Source organism: Suncus etruscus, chromosome 3 (genome assembly GCF_024139225.1).
Source record: "Suncus etruscus isolate mSunEtr1 chromosome 3, mSunEtr1.pri.cur, whole genome shotgun sequence".
Taxonomy (NCBI): Eukaryota; Metazoa; Chordata; class Mammalia; order Eulipotyphla; family Soricidae; genus Suncus; species Suncus etruscus.
Window position 1 is genome coordinate 86,619,020 of NC_064850.1, and position 19,025 is coordinate 86,638,044.

Sequence of the window (19,025 nt, forward strand, 5' to 3'; positions counted from 1 at the left end):
GTTTTCTCTTGAGCTTATCACTCTCTTCCCCCACCTCATTTCTCTCCCCTTCCTCAGAACTTCAAATAAAACCTGTTTTACTTCACAGCTTGTCTCCTGAAATTATTTTCTGAGGGAATAGCAGGGACCTGGAAGGTCTAGGACTGACTTCCTTTCCTGGCAAAGAGTAAGGCTCCCAGCTGATCCCAGGGATAGAAAAAGCTTCTTGAAGCTACTGTTTCTCTCTTCCCCACTTCACATATTACTCCCATCAGCACCAACTATTTCCCTGCTAATATTAACCTTCTTTCCTTAAATGTGCTGTAAGCTTTCAATGTCTCATGACTGCCAGTGTGTCATGTACACTCCACAAAGCAATGTGTTCCTGCCCCAAGAATCAAAGAAAAAGGAAAGCCAGGTTAATTACAGGGCAATTTAAATAATCACAAGGAATCTTAAGCTGAAAAGTGGAAAAGAATCAGATTTCACTTAGATACTGTGAATTTCTTTTATTTAAGAAATAAAAAAATATTTCACTAGGAAAATAAACACGTATCTGCTCAGAAGGGAGATGGAAGTGGGGTGACAACCACATTAAAAAAAGGTGGAAAGCAGATGCAAGTTTGGAAAACTTGCTCTCCCCAGCAGCAGGAGAGGCCTTGCAGGTAAGTGAGCGAATAGAAATGGTTAGAGATGTCTGTGGCAGCAAGTAGTCAGTGAACATGCTAAGCTCCTCACTCGGCCACTCAAACACTTCTTCCACCTCTGTCATTTACTCTTCTGGCATTAGGAGTCTTCAGGAAGTCATGACTATATTGCCAGAGCACTGCCAAATTCATTTGGCATCAGAGGCAGTCAACCCCTCAGAGCCCAGACAGCAGAAGACACCCCCACCCCCCACCCCGAGCCACCTGCAGAAGAATATGATCAACAATAAGCCACCAGCCACACCACTGGGAACTCCTAGCCCCAAAGCCATGACTACTTTCTGCTTCCATGGGGGCTGGGAAGGCCTGGAAATGTTGTCCAAGGCCATATCTAGGCCCATATCTACTAACTTCTGATTCTCTGTAAGGGACTGATGGAAATTTAAGTTCACCAAGTCAGGGGGAAGCACCCTCAGCCCAAAGTAGAGCCTCTTGACCAGTTTCAAGTTCTTTACGAGTTGTACATCACACCGGTAGGTGCCAGAGTCAAACTCATGCACAGAATGAAATTTCACAAAGTAGGAGTGGACACGGAAGGGCCTGAAGACCTCGTCGTCAGTGGAGATGATGCCCCGTGCTAGCCTCCAGGTGACACGGTATGCCTTTTGCCCCTCTGGGACATCAGCGCTCAAGCAGCTCAGCTCAAACTCCCTCCCAGAGAATGTGGTAAAGTGTTGCATCCCACAAATCCAGCTGGTCAGACACTGCAGGCGTTGGGATTTGCACTTACGTCTCACTCCATCAGGGCCCACCTCGCAGATAGTCTCCTCCTTGTAGCCCAGGCCACAGGTGACACTGCAGGTGGAAGCATTTACAATCACTCTCCCCACAGCTTCTTGTAGTACCTTAGGAATGGCCAGAGTTTTTGGTAAAGTATCAACCAAAGGCAGACAGAAGGCAAAAGCCAGGTTCCCAAGGAGGAAACAAGAGGCCAAAGGTTTTATATTCAGAAGTGACTTCACCTCCTTCAGCCAGCACCCCAAGGTTCCAGCCGAGTCTGCAATAGTGTTCACTCCCTTTCTGCAGCAGGAGCGCCGCCGTAGGTCAAATAGGATGCAATGCATTGTCAGCCCAAAAGGGTGTTCCACAATGGGGCCCAATCCAGTGAACTAAGATGCAGCCACAGGCAGAAAAGTCACTGTGGCCATTTCCAATCAAAGGGCCATAGTATCAGTTTCATTCTTTTTACTTTCTTTTACTATTTAAATCTATCTCTTGTAAGACAAAGGTTCAGCCTTCTACAGTACATTTCCAGGTTACCTCCAAGGCCTGAGGCTCTTTGGACTGGGTTCTCCCTTACCCATTCTCCACCTTTCCAAAAGAGGATCTCAATGTAAGTTTCAAAGCAACCAGCCAGATTTGGCAAAACAGAAAATCAAACACTAAGACTAAAAAATTTTGTTTTAAGCGCTCCTTAACCTTTTAGAAAAAGGATCAAGAGCTCTGGCCAGGGAGAATAATGATTCTTCCTCCTGCAAACAAGAATACTCAGAACTTCAATTCAAGGCAGCAGAGCATCAGATGATCTCTGTGTGGGAAAAATGTGAGGTGTGCATTACTGGCGTTGGGCAAGGAGCTTAAGAACTTAAGTCCACAAATTCAGAGTCCAGGAGCTTTCTAGAATCCCAGTGTTCATCAGTAACCAGGGTTCCTAAATGCAGCACCCCTTTCCTGAGGCCTTTCCTACCCCCAAGGGCTAGGACGCTCATGTTCTCCCACTTCAGACTACTCTCTGCCCACAGCAGAGAAGCACCTGTGTTCACTTGGGAAAGGGTTGCTAAGCCACAGTTGTGATGTCAATGATGAATTATTAGTCACAGAGCAGCACAGCTTTAGTGATTAAAACTTATATACTCTTTAGTAGACAATAAGCATTCAACAAGTCTTAAAGCTTTTGGGGTGAAAATCAATAATGAGGATTTTACTGGGCCGGAGAGATAGCACAGCAGTAGGGTATTTGCCTTACACGAGGCTGACCCAAGTTCGATTCCCAGCATCCCATGTGGTCCCCCGAGCCTGCTAGGAGCGACTGTTTTTTTGTGGGGTTTTTTTTTTTTTTTTTTTTTTTGGTTTTTGGGTCACACCCGGCAGCGCTCAGGGGTTACTCCTGGCTCTATGCTCAGCAATCGCTCCCGGCAGGCTCGGGGGATCATATGGGATGCTGGGATTTGAACAACTGACCTTCTGCATGCAAGGCAAATGCATTACCTCCATGCTATCTCTCCGGCCCCTAGGAACAATTTTTGAGTGCAGAGCCAGGAGTAACCCCTAAGCACCACAGGGCAGGGAGAACTAAGGAAACTCAGGGAGTCTGGCCTCTTCCAAGCACTTCCTCCAACTTAATGCTGGATGTGAGATACTCTGGAGAAATAGTTGTAGGTGATCTTTTTGATTATGACAGCACTGGGAGTGAAATAACAGGATGGTACCATGCACAGCCCATACTCCTACTTTTTGAACCAGCTCTTAACCCCAACTTTTTGCCTTAGTGGGTCCCTTACATTAATGTCTAGAGGCAGACATGTGGACCACCTGGCTGTCTTTTCCAGTTCTGTATTTGTACACAGAAAGAAAAATCACATCAACCCAGGGTTTTCATGGGGCAGAGTAAAATGACCAGTTAGTTTCAGAAGTGATGGGTATCTACAAAAATACATCTCCACTTCCACTTTAATAAACATCAATTTTATTTACAAAGCATTAAAGCTTCAGCAAGAAGTACTCAAGGCTGTCTCATCTCGTACAAAACTACAGAACATTAAAAAACAAAACGGAGAAAAAGGAGTGACAAAAGGGAAATGAACAAGCATATACTGTACAAATGGAGATTCCAACTGAAATAAGTAAAGAAAAAGTTCCAAAGCATAAATAAGTATTAGGAGCTGCAGCCAGAGCCAAGCTGCCAGGCCTGCCCTCTATTCCCAGGGACCAGCTTAGAAGATGGATGCAGTAGCAATTAACGTCCAAATGCACAGGGCATCAAACTGCTGCACACATAGAATAAGGCAGAAATCTCTATAGTAACTCTACAGCCCATATGCCAGGCAGGGTAGAGATTAGAGAAATGAAGTGAAAAAGTATCTGCAAAACTAAAAACAATGAACCACCTACCTAGCTCAGCTAGTGACACATGAAAAGAGTTTGAGAGTAATCTTTCACTAAGTTACTTTGAGTTCTAAATGATAATGTCATAATAATGAAAGGTCGACCTGAGATGTCTGCATTGATTTCTATCTTCAGATCTCAAAGGCAATCAACTGGTTTGCCGAGCACCCATCAGAGCACCTCCTGCTGCCTGATTCTGCAATAAGCACAGTGTCTGCTGGCCTGTGAAAAAGAGGCTGTGGCCAAGCATGCCCCGCTGGTGAAAAGCCACATGGGAGCTTGGTGAGCCCTTTCCACCCCTGGCTTCTTTCCTCCAATATTTTTTAGAGCATTTCAAACACCTCAAGTCCAGATCCACCCAACCTGCTGCTATTTCTTATATAAGGAATAATAAAAGCAAAAAGTAAAAATAAAATTTTCTTAAAAGCTAAGCAACCTTTCACAGAAAGGAAGTGACTGAAAACATGGGAGCCTGGAAGAGGGTCACTGAGACAATAGGGGTCATGTGAAGACTCACAGGGCAGCTCACAAGCAATAACAGAATTTCTTTCCGTGATCTTTAATGTGAACTGTGTTGTCGCTGCTTTGATTCTGGACAGTTTTACGTTAGTCCTTGCATAGATTTCCCACCCCAATAAAAAAATGAAGCTTGCTGAGACATAACTGGCTTGTTTCCATCTCTGGAAGCCAGCACAGATCAAGCACTTTTGATGATTATTTGCTGGAGACAGATCTACAGCTATCTTCAAAAACCATGATTATTAATGAGAATAAACCGAGCAACACTGGAGAAAAACATGCAATAAAAGGAAAAGAAGGACAATTCCTGCCCTTCTTCCAGCCCAGCTTCTAGAGTAAAATGGGGTCATTAGCAAAAGGAAGCCTTTCTTTCTGATCTTTCCTTTCTGAAAATCTGAAATCTTTCAGCACTTTTCTGCCCACCCTTTGTACACCATAGAGATATAAAGGAGGAATCTGGTGAGAGGGTAAGTTTTTTTTTTTAAGCCAGTCAAATTGAGCAGTGGGGGGGGGGTTATACTAACGTTAATACATTCTAATAAACCACTGCCATCGGACCAGCCGAGAGGGTAAGTTTTAAACTGGAAGAAAGAATAATATACAACAGAAGTTTTCTAGGGCACGGGAAGCAGAATTTCAGATAAGAACCAGTCACTCAAGGATATACACTGAGGATGGGAGCAAACAGGAGACAGAAAATGATTGGTTAGAAGATTAGAATGATGCTGGGCATAATCAAGTTTGATGAGCAAAGCAGGAATCTTTCTCCAGCAACATAACTATGCACTGAAGTCTAAATGAGTCAAAACTCCCATTTGATGATGTCTTCACAAATCCTCATTCCTGAGAGTTTATTTGGACTATGCTTAAAGTAGATGGGACATGTGCTCTTCTTCCATAATTCACTTCTTCATCCAAACATAAAATTCACTCCTTCCACCTCCTGGGGAGAGGCAGAGGCCTTTGTTTCAGATTAGTCAGTCTCAAATGACTGACAAGTGTCCAGAGGCCACAAGACGGCAAAGCAGGAAGAGCAAGGAAACATCAGGTCTTCATAACAGTTCTGAGATTGCTCCTCCTGCTGAAGGAAAAAAAAAAAAACACTACTTAGCATCAACTTAGCATTAGGTGAAGTATGAATGGATGCTGGATAACACATTCCAATCATGACCGCCCCAAAAGTGATAAATTTAATTTCAATTACTTTACACATCATCAAACCCCCAAGCCTCCAAACTAATACTTCCTTCTCTTAGTACTGTCCCAAGGGTAGAAAGTAATGCAAATTGATCAATTTCTCACATTTTCTAAACTGCTAAATCTTCTCCAAAGCATAATAAATACTGCTTTAGAATCCAAACAGTCTATTAAGTCAGGGCAGGGGGGATTCTAGGGTGTTATATCTTTCAGTCTTTCATATATTAGTCTAATCACTGAATGATTAACAGTGAGTATTAAGCCCTTTCTAACTTTGCATCACTTGAGAAAGCCCTAAATGGTGAAGTGAGAATGACCGCATTTCTGTGTGCTTAAATATACATAAAATCCTAATCAGGAAAATTCAAGAAATGCTTTCCTGATTACTTTGAAAAAGCTGTTCAGCCTCTGAGGGACATCCTTAAATGGGCTGCTGGGAATTATTAACTAGGAAATGTAAAAAAGAGGATAACCTCCCAGATGTCATTGGGAAAGAGAGAAGCACAGTCACTAGGAGGTAAAAAGGTTTTAAAAAAAAAATCCATCACTTGAGTTAAAAAAGTACTTAGTAATACACTCTGCTTTTAACTTAAAAAAAATTCTAGTATATATGAAAACAGAAGGCTTTTTCATGGGCTGGAGAGACAGTACAGTGATTAAAGTTCTTGCCTTTCATGCAGCTGACCCAGTTGGGTCCCTCAGCATATTGTTCCCCAGCACCACTAAGCATGATCACTCAACACAGAGCCAAAAATAAGTCCTGAACACTGACAGGCTGGCACAACCCCCAACCCAACACCCAGTATGTTTGTTCTCTATATGTTCCTTTCCGAGGACTAGATTGCCTTATGCAAAAAAGATGGTTGGATGGAGCCAGAGAGATAGCACAGCGGTAGAGCGTTTGCCTTGCACACAGCCAACCCAGGACTGACTGTGGGTCAAATCCCAGCATCCCATATGGTCCCCTGAGCCAGACAGGAGTGATTTCTGAGCGCAGAGCCAGGAGTAACCCCTGGCGCCACCAGCTGTGACCACCACAAGGCCCCCCCCCCCGAAAAAAAAAGAGGGCTGGAGATAATATAGAAGCTTGCCTTACAAATGCAGATAAGCCTGATTTGAACTCTGGCACTGCATATGGTCCTCCTAGCACATTCAGGAATAGCCCCTGAATACTGATAGGTGACATCATCAGCAAAAAAATAAATAATAGTAATTTTTTTCTTGTTTTGTTTTTGAGCCACACCCAGCAATGTTCTGGGGTTACTCCTGGCTCTTCCCTCAGGAATTATTCTTGGCAGTGCTCAGGGGACTATATAAGATGTGGGAGAATAAAACACAGGTTGGCTATGTGCAAGACAAATTCCCTATCCACCTGTACTATTGCACTGGTCCTGCCACAAAAAAGTTTTAAAAATTGGATCCGTGATAGCATCACAAAACTTAATTTAAAATGGATTAAACGGGGCCAAGCTATAGAATGAGAGTAGGGTGTTTGCCTTGCATGCAGCAGATCTGTATTAGATCCCTAGCTTCCCATATGGCCCCCCTACCCTGCCAAGAGTAATTTCTGAGCACAGAGCCAGGAGTAAACCCTGAGCACCACCAAATGTGGCCCCAAAACAAAACAAAATGGATTAAGGGCCTAGAGATTAAACTGGACTCCTTAAGATAAACAGAAAAACAGAGGAGAACTCTTCAGAATATTGACCTTACTGTTTTTAATAATTTGACTATTTCAGCAAGGAAAACAAAACAAAAAATAAACTACTGGGACTATAACATATTAAAAAGTTTTTATGGGGGACCAAAATGATAGCACGGTAGGGAGGGCATTTGCCTTGCATGCAGTTGACTCAGATTTGATCCCTGGCATCCCATATGGTCCTGCAAGACTATCAGGAATAATTTCTGAGCACAAAGCCAGGAGTAAACCCTGAGCACCACCGACTGTGGCCCAAAACAAAACAACAACAATAAGAGAAATCTACGCCTGCCCAGTGGGGCCCGACTGTGAGAAACTGTGAGTGCTGTCTGTGTGTTTGTCTCCTGTCCTGTCTCCTGAACCTCTTGGGAGTGGGCCAAAAAGGGCCCAGAAAATTCGCTCTCCCAGAACTCCAGAAGAGCACATAGCTCCGCTTCGCTATGCGGCCATGCACTCTTTCTAAGGAAAGAACGCCACTGCAACAAGAAGAAAAAAATCACACTAAGAACTGTGCTGGATCACTGAAGCCCAGCATTTCTCCCCGGACTCTCTTCTCTGCTGTGTGCTTGGGCCTAAGATTTGATCCTGTGTAAAGCTTAATCCACGGAGGACTCCCCTTCCTTGGGAGCAAGTCAACCCACCCAGAAAGGGTGGAGCCAGAGGAGCATGGCCACGTACATCATTTAGCCAAAGAATACCACCACACATGTAGAAAAACCCACAAGTGTGACAATGGGAAACAACACAGGCCAGCATCAGACATAGAGAATAAAGAAGACAATTCTGATGACCAGAAAATGGCCAACCAACTAATCAATCTCTCAGATAAAGAGTTTAGACGAGAAATAAGGAAGATGCTCAAAGAATTCATGGATCGAGTTGAACACAGAACACTAATAAGAACCAAGAAAATATGAAGACAGAAATCACAAAACTCCAAACTGAAATAACAGGTCAAATAACAGGCCTGAAAAACTCAGTAAACGAATTGACTGACAAAATGGATAAGCTCTCCAACAGGGTTACAGAAGCTGAGAATAGAATTGGTGCTGTGGAAGATGAGATAAATAACAACTCCATACAGCAGGAGAGATTGGAAAAAAAAAAAAAAAAAAAAAAACTTAAAGCAAATGAACAGACAATGGAAAAATTAGTCAAAGAATGGGAACAGATGAAAATAGAAGTCTATGATAAGATAAACAGAAACAACTTAAGAATCATTGGAGTCCCAAAGACCCAGGAAGAAAATTTCCAGGAAGAATCAACAGTCAAGAACATCATTAAAGAGAAACTTCCAGAGCTAAAGAATATATGGGGCTTCCTGGGAGCTGGGAGTCGAGCAGGAGGAGGTTTGGCAAGCCCACGCCATGCCGGAGGCCTGCTTGGCCAGACCTAGGGGGGGTGCGGGACTTGGGTAACCCCAGCACCCCTCTGCCGCCTTGCTCCAGATCTCCAGGGCTTCCCCGGGCCACACGCCTGGGCAAGCCGGTGAGTTGGGTCCCTTGGTGGAGCCTGAAGGTACCCTAGGCCTTCCCCCACTATCCATGCGGCTCCTTAGGGAGGGTCTGGGTGGGGCTCTGAACCTCTGGTCTCCCAGCTTCTTGAAGGATCTCTCCTTCCTGGGAGCCGGGAGTCGAGCAGGAGGAGGTTTGGCTGGCACTGGTAATCTCTGTCCAGTCTACATTCTCAAAATCGCGCGGGGGCTATCGCCCCCACGCGCATAAGAAACATTAATAGTACTCTCACAAGAACATTAATAGTACTCACTATCATTGAATTATGTTTTTATGTATGCAGAATGTCCATTTTGTAGTCTGCCCTTTTGCATACCCCTTCATAAGTTCTTATTTCTCTTTAACTTCTTTTTTTTTTTTTTTTTTGGTTTTTGGGCCACACCCGGTAATGCTCAGGGGTTACTCTTGGCTATGTGCTCAGAAGTTGCTCCTGGCTTGGGGGACCATATGGGACACCGGGGGATCGAACCGTGGTCCGTCCTAGGCTAGCGCAGGCAAGGCAGGCACCTTACCTTTAGCGCCACCGCCCGGCCCCTCTTTAACTTCTTTATCTCCTATCATCATTACTCCTTTTTTACCCTTTCTAACTTAAGTACTGTTGAGTCCTAATTCACATTCCAAAGTGGTGCCCTAGAGTTAACACCCACCCAACTATTTTAAAAGGCATAAAAATGACGCATATCTTTTCAACATTTTATGGGTGTTTTCTTTGACATGCTATAACTTTTGCTAAATACTTTCTTATACAGTGATGATCCCCCCCCCATGTTTTTTATCTTCTTTTTGTGAACTGCTCAATATGGAATTTGGTGTGAAAGAATCCCTCAGTTTAATACTTATGTTTGAACCAAGGTATGGGTCTTGTTGGAAATGTTCTTATGCCCCCATATATCTGATAGCACCACGTGGCTTTATTACTTGTTTGCGTAGGCACACTAACATGGGAAAATACTATACATACCAATGGGTTCTTGTCTAATAGAAATGGGAACACACAAATCTTGTAGTGCAATGAGACCTTACACCCTGAACATTGACATAAAGACCTGGCACAGGCCTCAGAAGAATGGGCATTCTCCATTTACCCCTTGATCTACAGAAGACATTTACAAAACATCCAAGGTTGTATATAACATCACCGGAGGCATTCCTGTACCAGGGACGACCCTACAGCTGCTCTGACATCGATCTACTCAAAAGAGACATCACTTAACACTGAGAAGACAACAAGAACAATGACCTGCTTACTGGACAGGGCTTGCTGTATTGCCCCTTTATGGTGAGGTTTGTCTATAACATCACCTGGAAGCAATCCTCTACCACGGAAGACCCTACCACTGCTCAGACATCGTCCTGCTCAAAAGAGACTTCCCTTAACACTGAGAAGACTTAACAACAACAACCTGCTTACAGGACAGGGCTTCCTGCATTCCCCTTTCATGGTGAGGTGAAACGAGAAGGCACTCCACATCATGACTTCAATGTAGGACATGCAGATTCCAGAATCTTTAATACAGAAACATGAGACCGACAACAGAGACTGTGTGATAAGTGTGTTGGTGCTACGGACAATGTCTTGGAGCGAACAATAACTTTCCTGAGGCCTAGAGCTGGTCTTATGCCAGGAAACTTCAGGGGTAGGATCTCTTTGTATTTAGGCCAAGGCTATTCCTTTCCATGCCTCTCATATTTTGGTGGGCCTATGCAAACAACAATTGCCACTCTAACACCGTTTTTCCTGTGCTCCTTTGACTCTAATCCTTAAAACACACCCACTTAAAATTTGAGGTTAACTTAAGCTAATATGCATGTACATGGAAATGTAAAAAATACTATGCCTCTAATGTTTAAGGAGTTACGTAAGTTTGATGGCTTTAGATTGCCTTGTGTGCTGTTAAGAAATATTATAATGTGCTACAATCTGGAGACTTGAGGGACAAAGTAATTGCACATGGATTCTGTTTTATTTATCTTAACTTTCTTTGGTGAAAGTTCAAAGTTAAGATATCAGCAAGGGGACTTCTTCTGATAATTATGTTATGGGTGATTGTCCTTCCACTGTAACTTTACCTTATCCTCTTTCTTTGCATCTTTTGTTCTCATAATTCATAATAAAAAATTATAAAACTGAAAAAAAAAAAAGAATATATGGGATCAGATCCTGCATGCCAAAGAGTACCAACCAAAAGAGACCCCAGAAAAAATACCCCAAGACACATCCTAGTCACAATGATGAATCCCACAGATAGAGACAGAATTCTGAAAGCAGCAAGATCAAAAAAGGAAATTACATTAAAGGGAGCATCCTTAAGATTTACAGCAGACCTGTCACCAGAAACACTCAAGGCCAGAAAGCAGTGGTGGGACATAGTGACAAAACTCAATGATATGAATGCTTCACCTAGAATACTGTACCCAGCAAAACTCACTTTCAGGTTTGACAGAAGAATACATGGTTTCACAGACAAAAATCAGCTCAGAAACTTTACAGACTCAAAACCAGTCTTAAGAGAAAAACTGAAAGACCTACTTTAAGACAAGACTGAGCAAAAGACACACCAAACTTCAATATAAAGATGGCATTAAATCCAGGAAAATTCTTTCTCTCAATGTCAATGGACTAAATGCACCAGTTAAGAGACACAGAGTGGCTACATGGATCAAAAAACTCAATCCAATCTTCTGCTGCTGCCTACAAGAAACACACCTGAATAGTCAGAACAAACATAGACTCAAAATCAAAGGCTGGAAGAAAATTATCCAAGCAAACAACACCCATAAAAAAGCTGGAGTGGTCATACTAATATCAGATGATGCAAACTTTATACTCAGGAAAGTTGTAAGGGACAAAGATGGACATTTTGTATTAATCAAGGGGTATGTACAACAGGAAGAAATCACTCTCCTAAACATATATGCACCGAATGAGGGGCCAGCAAAATATTTAATATTTAATATACAATTGTTGACAAATCTAAAAAATAATATCAATAACACCACAATAATTGTGGGGGACCTCAACAAAGCTTTGTCAACACTGGAAAGGTCAACCAGACTGAAACCCAATATACTAGAATATGCTAGACCCGAGAAGAGAAATGGAAGAAAGAGGCCTAGTAGATATATATAGGAACCTCCACCCCAGAAACCTGGATACACATGTTTCTCCAATGTACATGGGACATTCTCCAGGATAGACTACATGCTGGAAAATAAAACATACCTCCATAATATCAAGAGGATAGAAATTTTGCAAGCTACCTTTGCTGACCACAAAGCTCTGAAATTATATGTAAATTCCAAAGTGACACAGAAGAAAAACTTGAACAACTGGAAGTTAAACAGCCTCATACTGAATAACCAGTGGGTCCGAGATGAAATCAAAGAGGAAATCAAACTTTCCTGGAAACAAATGATAATAATGAGACATACTATCAGAACTTATGGGACACAGCAAAAGCAGTACTGAGAGGAAAATTTATAGCTTTCCAAACACACAGAAGGAAGAAGGGCCTACTAAAATAGCTTAATGACACAGGTCATAGAATTAGAAAGTGCTCAACAAAAGGATCCAAAAATAGGAAGACAGAAGGAAATAACAAAGCTGAGAGCAGAAATCAACAAAGTGGAAACCCATAAAACAATCCGAAAAATCAACGAAAGCAGAAGTTGGTTCTTTGAAAAAATACACAAGATTGATAGACCACTGGCAAAACTAACAAAGAAAGAGAGAAACTTGATAACTCGTATTAAGAATGAAACTGGAAATCGAGCTCCCATATGATCCAGCTATACCACTCCTAGGAATATACCCTAGGAACACAAAAATACAATACAAAAACCCCTTCCTTACACCTATATTCATTGCAGCACTATTCACCATAGCAAGACTATGGAAACAACCCAGATGCCCTTCAACAGACGAATGGCTAAAGAAACTGTGGTACATATACACAATGGAATATTATGCAGCTGCCAGGAGAGATGAAGTCATGAAATTTTCCTATACATGAATGTACATAGAATCTATTATGCTGAGTGAAATAAGTCAGAGAGGGAGAGAGAGAAAAACGCAAAATGGTCTCACTCATCTATGGGTTTTAAGAAAAACAAAAGACATTCTTGCAATAATAATTTTCAGTTACAAAAAAGAAAAGAGCTGGAAGTTATAGCTCACCTCATGAAGCTCACCACAAAGAGCAATGAGTTTATGCCATAATCATGTGAATGAATGAGGGAACTGGAAAGCCTGTTTGGAGTACAGGTGGTAGTGGGGTGGGATGGAGGAAGATTTGGGACATTGGTGGTGGGAATGTTGCACTGGTGAAGGGGGTGTTCTTTATATGACTGAAACCTAATCACAATCATATTTGTAATTTAGATATTTAAATGAAGAAAAAAATTAAAAAATTAAAAGAGTGATGAATTTAGTTAGAGAAATAACTACATTTTGAACTATCCTAATAATGAGAATGTATGTGGGAAATAGATAGCCTTTCTAGAGTACAGGCGGGGTTGGGTGGGGGAGGAGGGAGATTTGGGACATTGGTGATGGGAATATTGCACTGGTGATGGGTGGTGTTCTTTACATGACTGAAACTGAAACACAATCATGTATGTAATCAAGGTGTTTAAATAAAATATAAAAAAAATAAGAAAAAAAAGTTTGTACATGGCAAAAGAAATTATGGTTAAAATGAAAACCTGCCCTATTAGATGGAAGAAAATGTCTTAATACAAAACATCATATCCAAGATATAGAAAACACTCACAAACCTCAACAAGTGTTCATCATCAATTATCATTAGAGAAATCCAACTCAAAATGAAAATGTATCACCAGGGCCCGGAGAGATAGCACAGCGGTGTTTGCCTTGCAAGCAGCCAATCCAGGACCTAAGGTGGTTGGTTCAAATCCCAGTGTCCCATATGGTCCCCCGGGCCTGCCAGGAGCTATTTCTGAGCAGACAGCCAGGAGTAACCCCTGAGCATCACCGGGTATGGACCAAAAACCAAAAAAAAAAAAAAAATGTATCACCAGTGAGAATAGTATAGTGGTTAAAGCATTTGCCTTGCATATGACCAATCCCAGTTTGATCCCTAGCACTACTTACAGTCCCCCAAGAACCACCAGGCATAACCCCTTTCAAAGCCAGAAATGGCCCTTGAGTACCACTAGGTTGGCTACCAAGCCCCCATACCCAATTTCTACAAAGAAAAACAAAACTGGAAACAACCAGTTTGGGCAGGAAAATACTGGGTATTTATTGTTGAGTATTCATTCACCATTGGTAGGAATGTCATCTAGTTCAACCTCTATGGTAAACAGTATGGAGAGTTCTCAAAAAGGTAAGAATACAGGGCAGGAGAGATAACATGGAGGTAAGGTGTTTGCCTCGCATGCAGAAGGTCAGTGGTTCGAATCCCGGCATCCCGTATGGTCCCCCAAGCCTGCCAGGGGCAATTTCTGAACACAGAGCAAGGAGTAACCCCTGAGCGCTGCCGGTGTGACCCAAAAACCAAAAAAAAAAAAAAAAATGGTAAGAATACGGTACCAAGAATGAAAGCAACATGTATACATTGGATCCCAGTTTATTAAGTCAAAGCCAGCTACCATTTCGTCTCCTAGACCAGGACCCCTGTGAAGTACACAGCTGCTAAAGAGACTGCATGTTACTTCATTTGGGCCCCTAGGGAATATTGCCTGAAGCAGTATTGCTCCTGTGTCTCTGGGACTCCAATGATTCTTATGTTGTTTCTGTTGAATTTATCAAAGACTTCGATTTTTTATTTGTTCTCATTCTTAGAGTACATTTTTCATTGTCTGATTATTTGCTTTAAGGTTCTTTTCCAATCTCTTCTATTGTATGGAGTTGTTTTGCATTTCATCTTCCAGCTTACTGATTCTGTCCTCAGCTGCTGTTACTCTGTTGGAGAGGCTTTCCATTCAGTTTTTCATTTCATCTACAGATACTCCTTGCTTAACGACCAAGTGAGGAACTGCATGTACTGTATACAGTAGTACAGTATATGCATAGTACTTGACAATACAGTATTCTGAATAAGTAAAATAATGAGAAAAATCAAACTGAAAACTTCCACTTGTTTGTTTTTTTATTTTTTCTATCCCTTCCAAAGGAAGGGAAGAACGATAATCAATGGCAAAAGGCGGTCGCAAAAGCAACACCTAGAGCTCAGGAGAGGATACTCTGGCTCCTCCTCGTGGCTTTGGGTGCTCTACACGATCAGAGAAACTTCTCTAGTCACATACTATAGAAATGATCCCTGAAAGTATTGTCTTTCCACTTATTTTAATTTGCATAGGTTGTGTAATTTACACACAGTACTGCAATGTATTACAGAACATAAAGTTAGTAAAGTAGGTACATTAAAGCACTAAAAACCACAGTACTGTACTGTAGAGTGTACAAGATGGAAAAAGAATATTTAAAATAAAATAATAGTAAAGAGATGGTCGTAAGTGTGAGCGGTCGCTAAACAGGAGGTCGCTAAGCGAGGAGTATCTATACTGAGTTTTTCCTGCTTGTTATTTCAGTTTGGAGTTTTTTGATTTCTATCTTTGTGGTCTGTTCAGCTCGAACTATGCTTTCTTTGAGTTTTATGAATACTCTCCATATTTCTTCTCTATACTCATCAAGATGGGAAGGAACTTTTCTCCATATACTCAAGGTCATCTACCAAAAGCCAATGGCAAATATTATTCTCAATGGAGATAAATTGAAAGACTTTCCTATAAAATCTGGTACAAGACAAGGCTGCCCTCCCTCACCACTCCTATTCAATATAGTGCTGGAAGTTCTTGCCATAAGGATTAGGCAACAAAAAGATATCAAGGGCATCCAGATAGGAAAGGAGAAGTCAGGCTCTCACTGTTTGTTGATGACATGATACTATATTTAGAAAACATTAAAGACTCTACCAAAGCTTCTAGAAATAAAAGATTTATATAGCAAAGTGGCAGGCTACAAAATTAATATTCAAAAATCAATGGCCTTCTTATACACCAATAATGATAAGAGAAGAAATAGACATAAAAAAAAACAATCCCATTCACACTGTCACATAAAACTCAAATATCTTGAAGTCAATTTAAAAAAGTGAAGGACCTATACAAAGAAAACTACAAACACTGCTTCAAGAAATAAAAGAGGACACAAGAAAATGGAGACACATACCCTGTTCATAGATTAGGAGGATTAACATCATTAAAATGGTAATATTCCCCAAAGCATTTAATGAAATCCCTCTAAGAATACTCATGACATTCTTCAAAGAAGTAGATCAAACACTCCTGGAATTTATTTGGAACAATAATCACCTGAGAACAGCTAAAGCAACCCTTGGGAAAAGAAATATGGGAGACATCACTTTTCCCAACTTTAAATTGTATTACAAAGCTATAGTAATTAGGGGCCGGAGAGATAGCATGGAAGTAGGGCATTATGCCTTACATGCAGAAGGACAGTGATTTGAATCCTGGCATCCTATATGGCCCCCTGAGCCTGCCAGGAGCGATTTCTGAGCATAGAGCCAGGAGTAACCCGAGTGCTGCTGGGTGTGACCCAAAAATCAAAAAAAAAAAAAAAAAAAAAGCTATAGTAATTAAAACAGCATGGTATTGGAATAAAGATAGACCTTAAGGAATAGACTTAAGGACAGACCTTAAATGGAATAGACTATTCAGAGAATGTTCCCCATACAATCAATTAATCTTTAATAAAGGGTTAAGAAATGCAAAATAAAGCAAGAAAAGCCTCTTCAACATGTGGTGTTGGAACAACTGGTTAATTGCAAAAAAGCGAACTCAGACCTCCATCTAACACCATGCACAAAGGTCAAATCCAAATGGATTAAAGATGGTACCAGGCCAAAAACCATAAGGTATATAGAACAACACATAGGTAAAATACTTCATGACATTGAAACTAAAGGCATCTTCAAGGAGGAAACAGCACTCTCCAAATAAGTGGAAGCAGAGATAAACAGATGGGACTATATTAAGCTGAGAAGCTTCTGTATCTCTAAGGAAATAGTACCTAGGATACAAAGGCCACCCACAGAATTGGAGAAACTATTCACCCAATACCCATCAGATAAGGAGCTAATATCAAAGATATACAAGTACTGACAAAACTTAACAAGAATAAAACTAACCCCATCAAAAAATGGGGAGAAGAAATGAACAATTTATCAAAGAAAAAATAGAAATAACCAAAAGGCACATGAAAAAATGCTCCACATCATTAATCATCAGGGAGATGCAAATCAAAACAACAATGAGTACCCTCTCATGCCACAGAGATTGGCACACATTACAAAGAACAAGAACAATCAGGAATGTGGAGAGAAAGGAATTCTCATTCACTGCTATGAGAATGTCATCTAGTCCAACATTTATGGAAAACAATATGGAGATTCCTCAAAAAACTGGAAACTGAGCTCCCATATGATCCAGCTATACCACTCCTAGGGATATGCCCTAGGATTAAAAAAACACAAAACAAAAATGGCTTCCTCATACCTATATTCATTGCAGCAGTATTTACAATAGCCAGACTCTGAACAACCAAGGTGCCCTTCAACAGATGAATGGCTAAAGAAACTGTGGTACATACACAATGGAATATTATGCAGCCATTCATCGAGATGAAATCATGAAACTTTCCTATACATGGATGCACATGGAAACTATTATGCTGTGGAAATAAGTCAGAGGGAGAGAGACACAAAATAGTTTCACTCATCTAGGTTTTAAGAAAAATAAAAGACATTATGGTAATAATGCCAAGAGACAACAGAGATAGGGCCAGAAGGACCAGATCACGATGTGAAGCTCACCACAAAACGTCTTGAGTGCAATTAGAGAAATAACTATACTGACAACTATCATGACAATGGCAGTGACAGAGAAAAATAGAATACCTGTCTTGAATACAGGCAGGAGGTGGGGGAAGGAAATGGTGGGCATTGGTGGTAGAAATGTTGCACTGGTGAAGGTGGCGGTGTTTTTTTTTTTTATGACTGAACCAACTACAGTCCTGTTTGTAATCATGGTGCTTAAATAAAGATTTTATTTAAAAAAAAATTTCCCAAATAATTTTTAGATGAGAGGAAGGAACTATGAAGGGATCGTGAAACTCTGGTGGAGGACTCGTGTATTATCTCTGCAACTGTAAAACAATGTCCTTAAAATTGTATTATAAACTATGATACTTCTTGGGGTGGAGCAATAGCACAAAGGATAAAACGTTTGCCTGGCACATGGCTGACCCAGGTTTGATCCCAGCATCTCATATAGTCCCCCTGCCTGCCAGGAGTAACTGGAGTGCTGTCTGATATGGTCCCTTCGCCCAAAAAACAAACAACCCCCCCAAAAAAATCCTCCTATATGCAATACTGTTAAAAACTAAACTTGCAGATAAGATTCATTAGGAAGTAGGTTTTATTATTGTTTTATTAACTTTTGGAGTTAAGGGAACTAGGCTACGCTCTGTGGCGCTCATGGACCACTCCCCAGCACTTTGCTCAGAAGTGACTCCAGGTGGTGCTGGGGGAGCACATGCAGTACTAGGGATTGAATGAAGGTCAGCTAATTGCAAAGCAAGTACCTTGCCCCTTATTAGAAGTTTATGTAATACCCAGAATTTATAACTTGATCAATATTAAGCATAATGAAGTGCTTGAGTTGATTTTCCATTCATCTCTGCAGAGACACTTATACAGATATGCCGCTTTGGGGAGGCCAAGATCTCCAGGAGATGGGTGTTTAGGGTCAGGGCAGGCAGCCCCCCCACTCAGGACTTCCAGAACCTCCACCCTCCACACCACAATCAACAGCCACCACCACATGTGCCCCTCAGCCAGTGCCAGATTCACTTAACTTTCAAAAGTCCCAGACCAGATGGCCTCCATATTTTTTAATACTGCCATCCCAGTAGTAATGTATCAAATTAGATGTGGAATTATCATAGAAGCCACTTAAGCTCAATAAGCAAAACCAACAACAGAAAGCTTGACTAGTAACAGCTTCGTAAACCTGCAGACAATGACATAATGATCCAATTTTCATAAATTTTCTTTTAATGAAGTCCCCTTCCCCAAACCACCTAACTCCATTGCCATTTAGCTATGACAAGTAATACAAGTAACTTAATTGTACCTGCCAAGGAGCAGGAAGGGAAACTGTGGGCAATGGCAGAGGGAATGGTGGTGGTGGGACTGGTATTAGAACAATGAATGCCAGAAATAAATATTATAAACAACTTTGAAAAGTACAGTGTTT

The 19,025-nt window shown here is 41.3% G+C and overlaps 2 protein-coding genes and 1 non-coding gene across 4 annotated transcripts in view; all 3 read right to left on the reverse strand.

The window, feature by feature from the left end:
* Nucleotides 1-767: 767 nt before the first annotated feature.
* On the reverse strand, nucleotides 768-1,750 carry TMEM81 (transmembrane protein 81). Its single transcript, XM_049770818.1, has one exon. The coding sequence runs from the start codon at nucleotides 1,748-1,750 to the stop codon at nucleotides 815-817; it is 936 nt and encodes a 311-aa protein (XP_049626775.1). The 3' UTR covers nucleotides 768-814.
* Nucleotides 1,751-3,361: 1,611 nt separating this feature from the next.
* Nucleotides 3,362-19,025, reverse strand: part of RBBP5 (RB binding protein 5, histone lysine methyltransferase complex subunit) — a 37,099-nt gene continuing 21,435 nt past the window's right edge. Inside the window, exon 14 of one of the 2 annotated variants that reach the window (XM_049770955.1) lies at nucleotides 3,362-5,388. In XM_049770955.1, the coding sequence (XP_049626912.1) occupies nucleotides 5,363-5,388 (26 nt within the window). In that variant the 3' untranslated portion in view covers nucleotides 3,362-5,362. Of the gene's footprint in view, nucleotides 5,392-19,025 lie in introns of both variants that reach the window. The other variant, XM_049770954.1, reaches the window with a different exon arrangement.
* On the reverse strand, nucleotides 14,820-15,023 carry LOC126005475 (small nucleolar RNA U3). The gene has a single exon (XR_007494545.1). It is a non-coding gene; the product is annotated as a small nucleolar RNA U3 (small nucleolar RNA).

Coding starts and splice junctions, on each gene's coding strand:
- TMEM81 (XM_049770818.1), bottom strand. CDS start 1,750: ATGCATTGCATCCTATTTGACCTACGGCGGCGCTCCTGCTGCAGAAAG.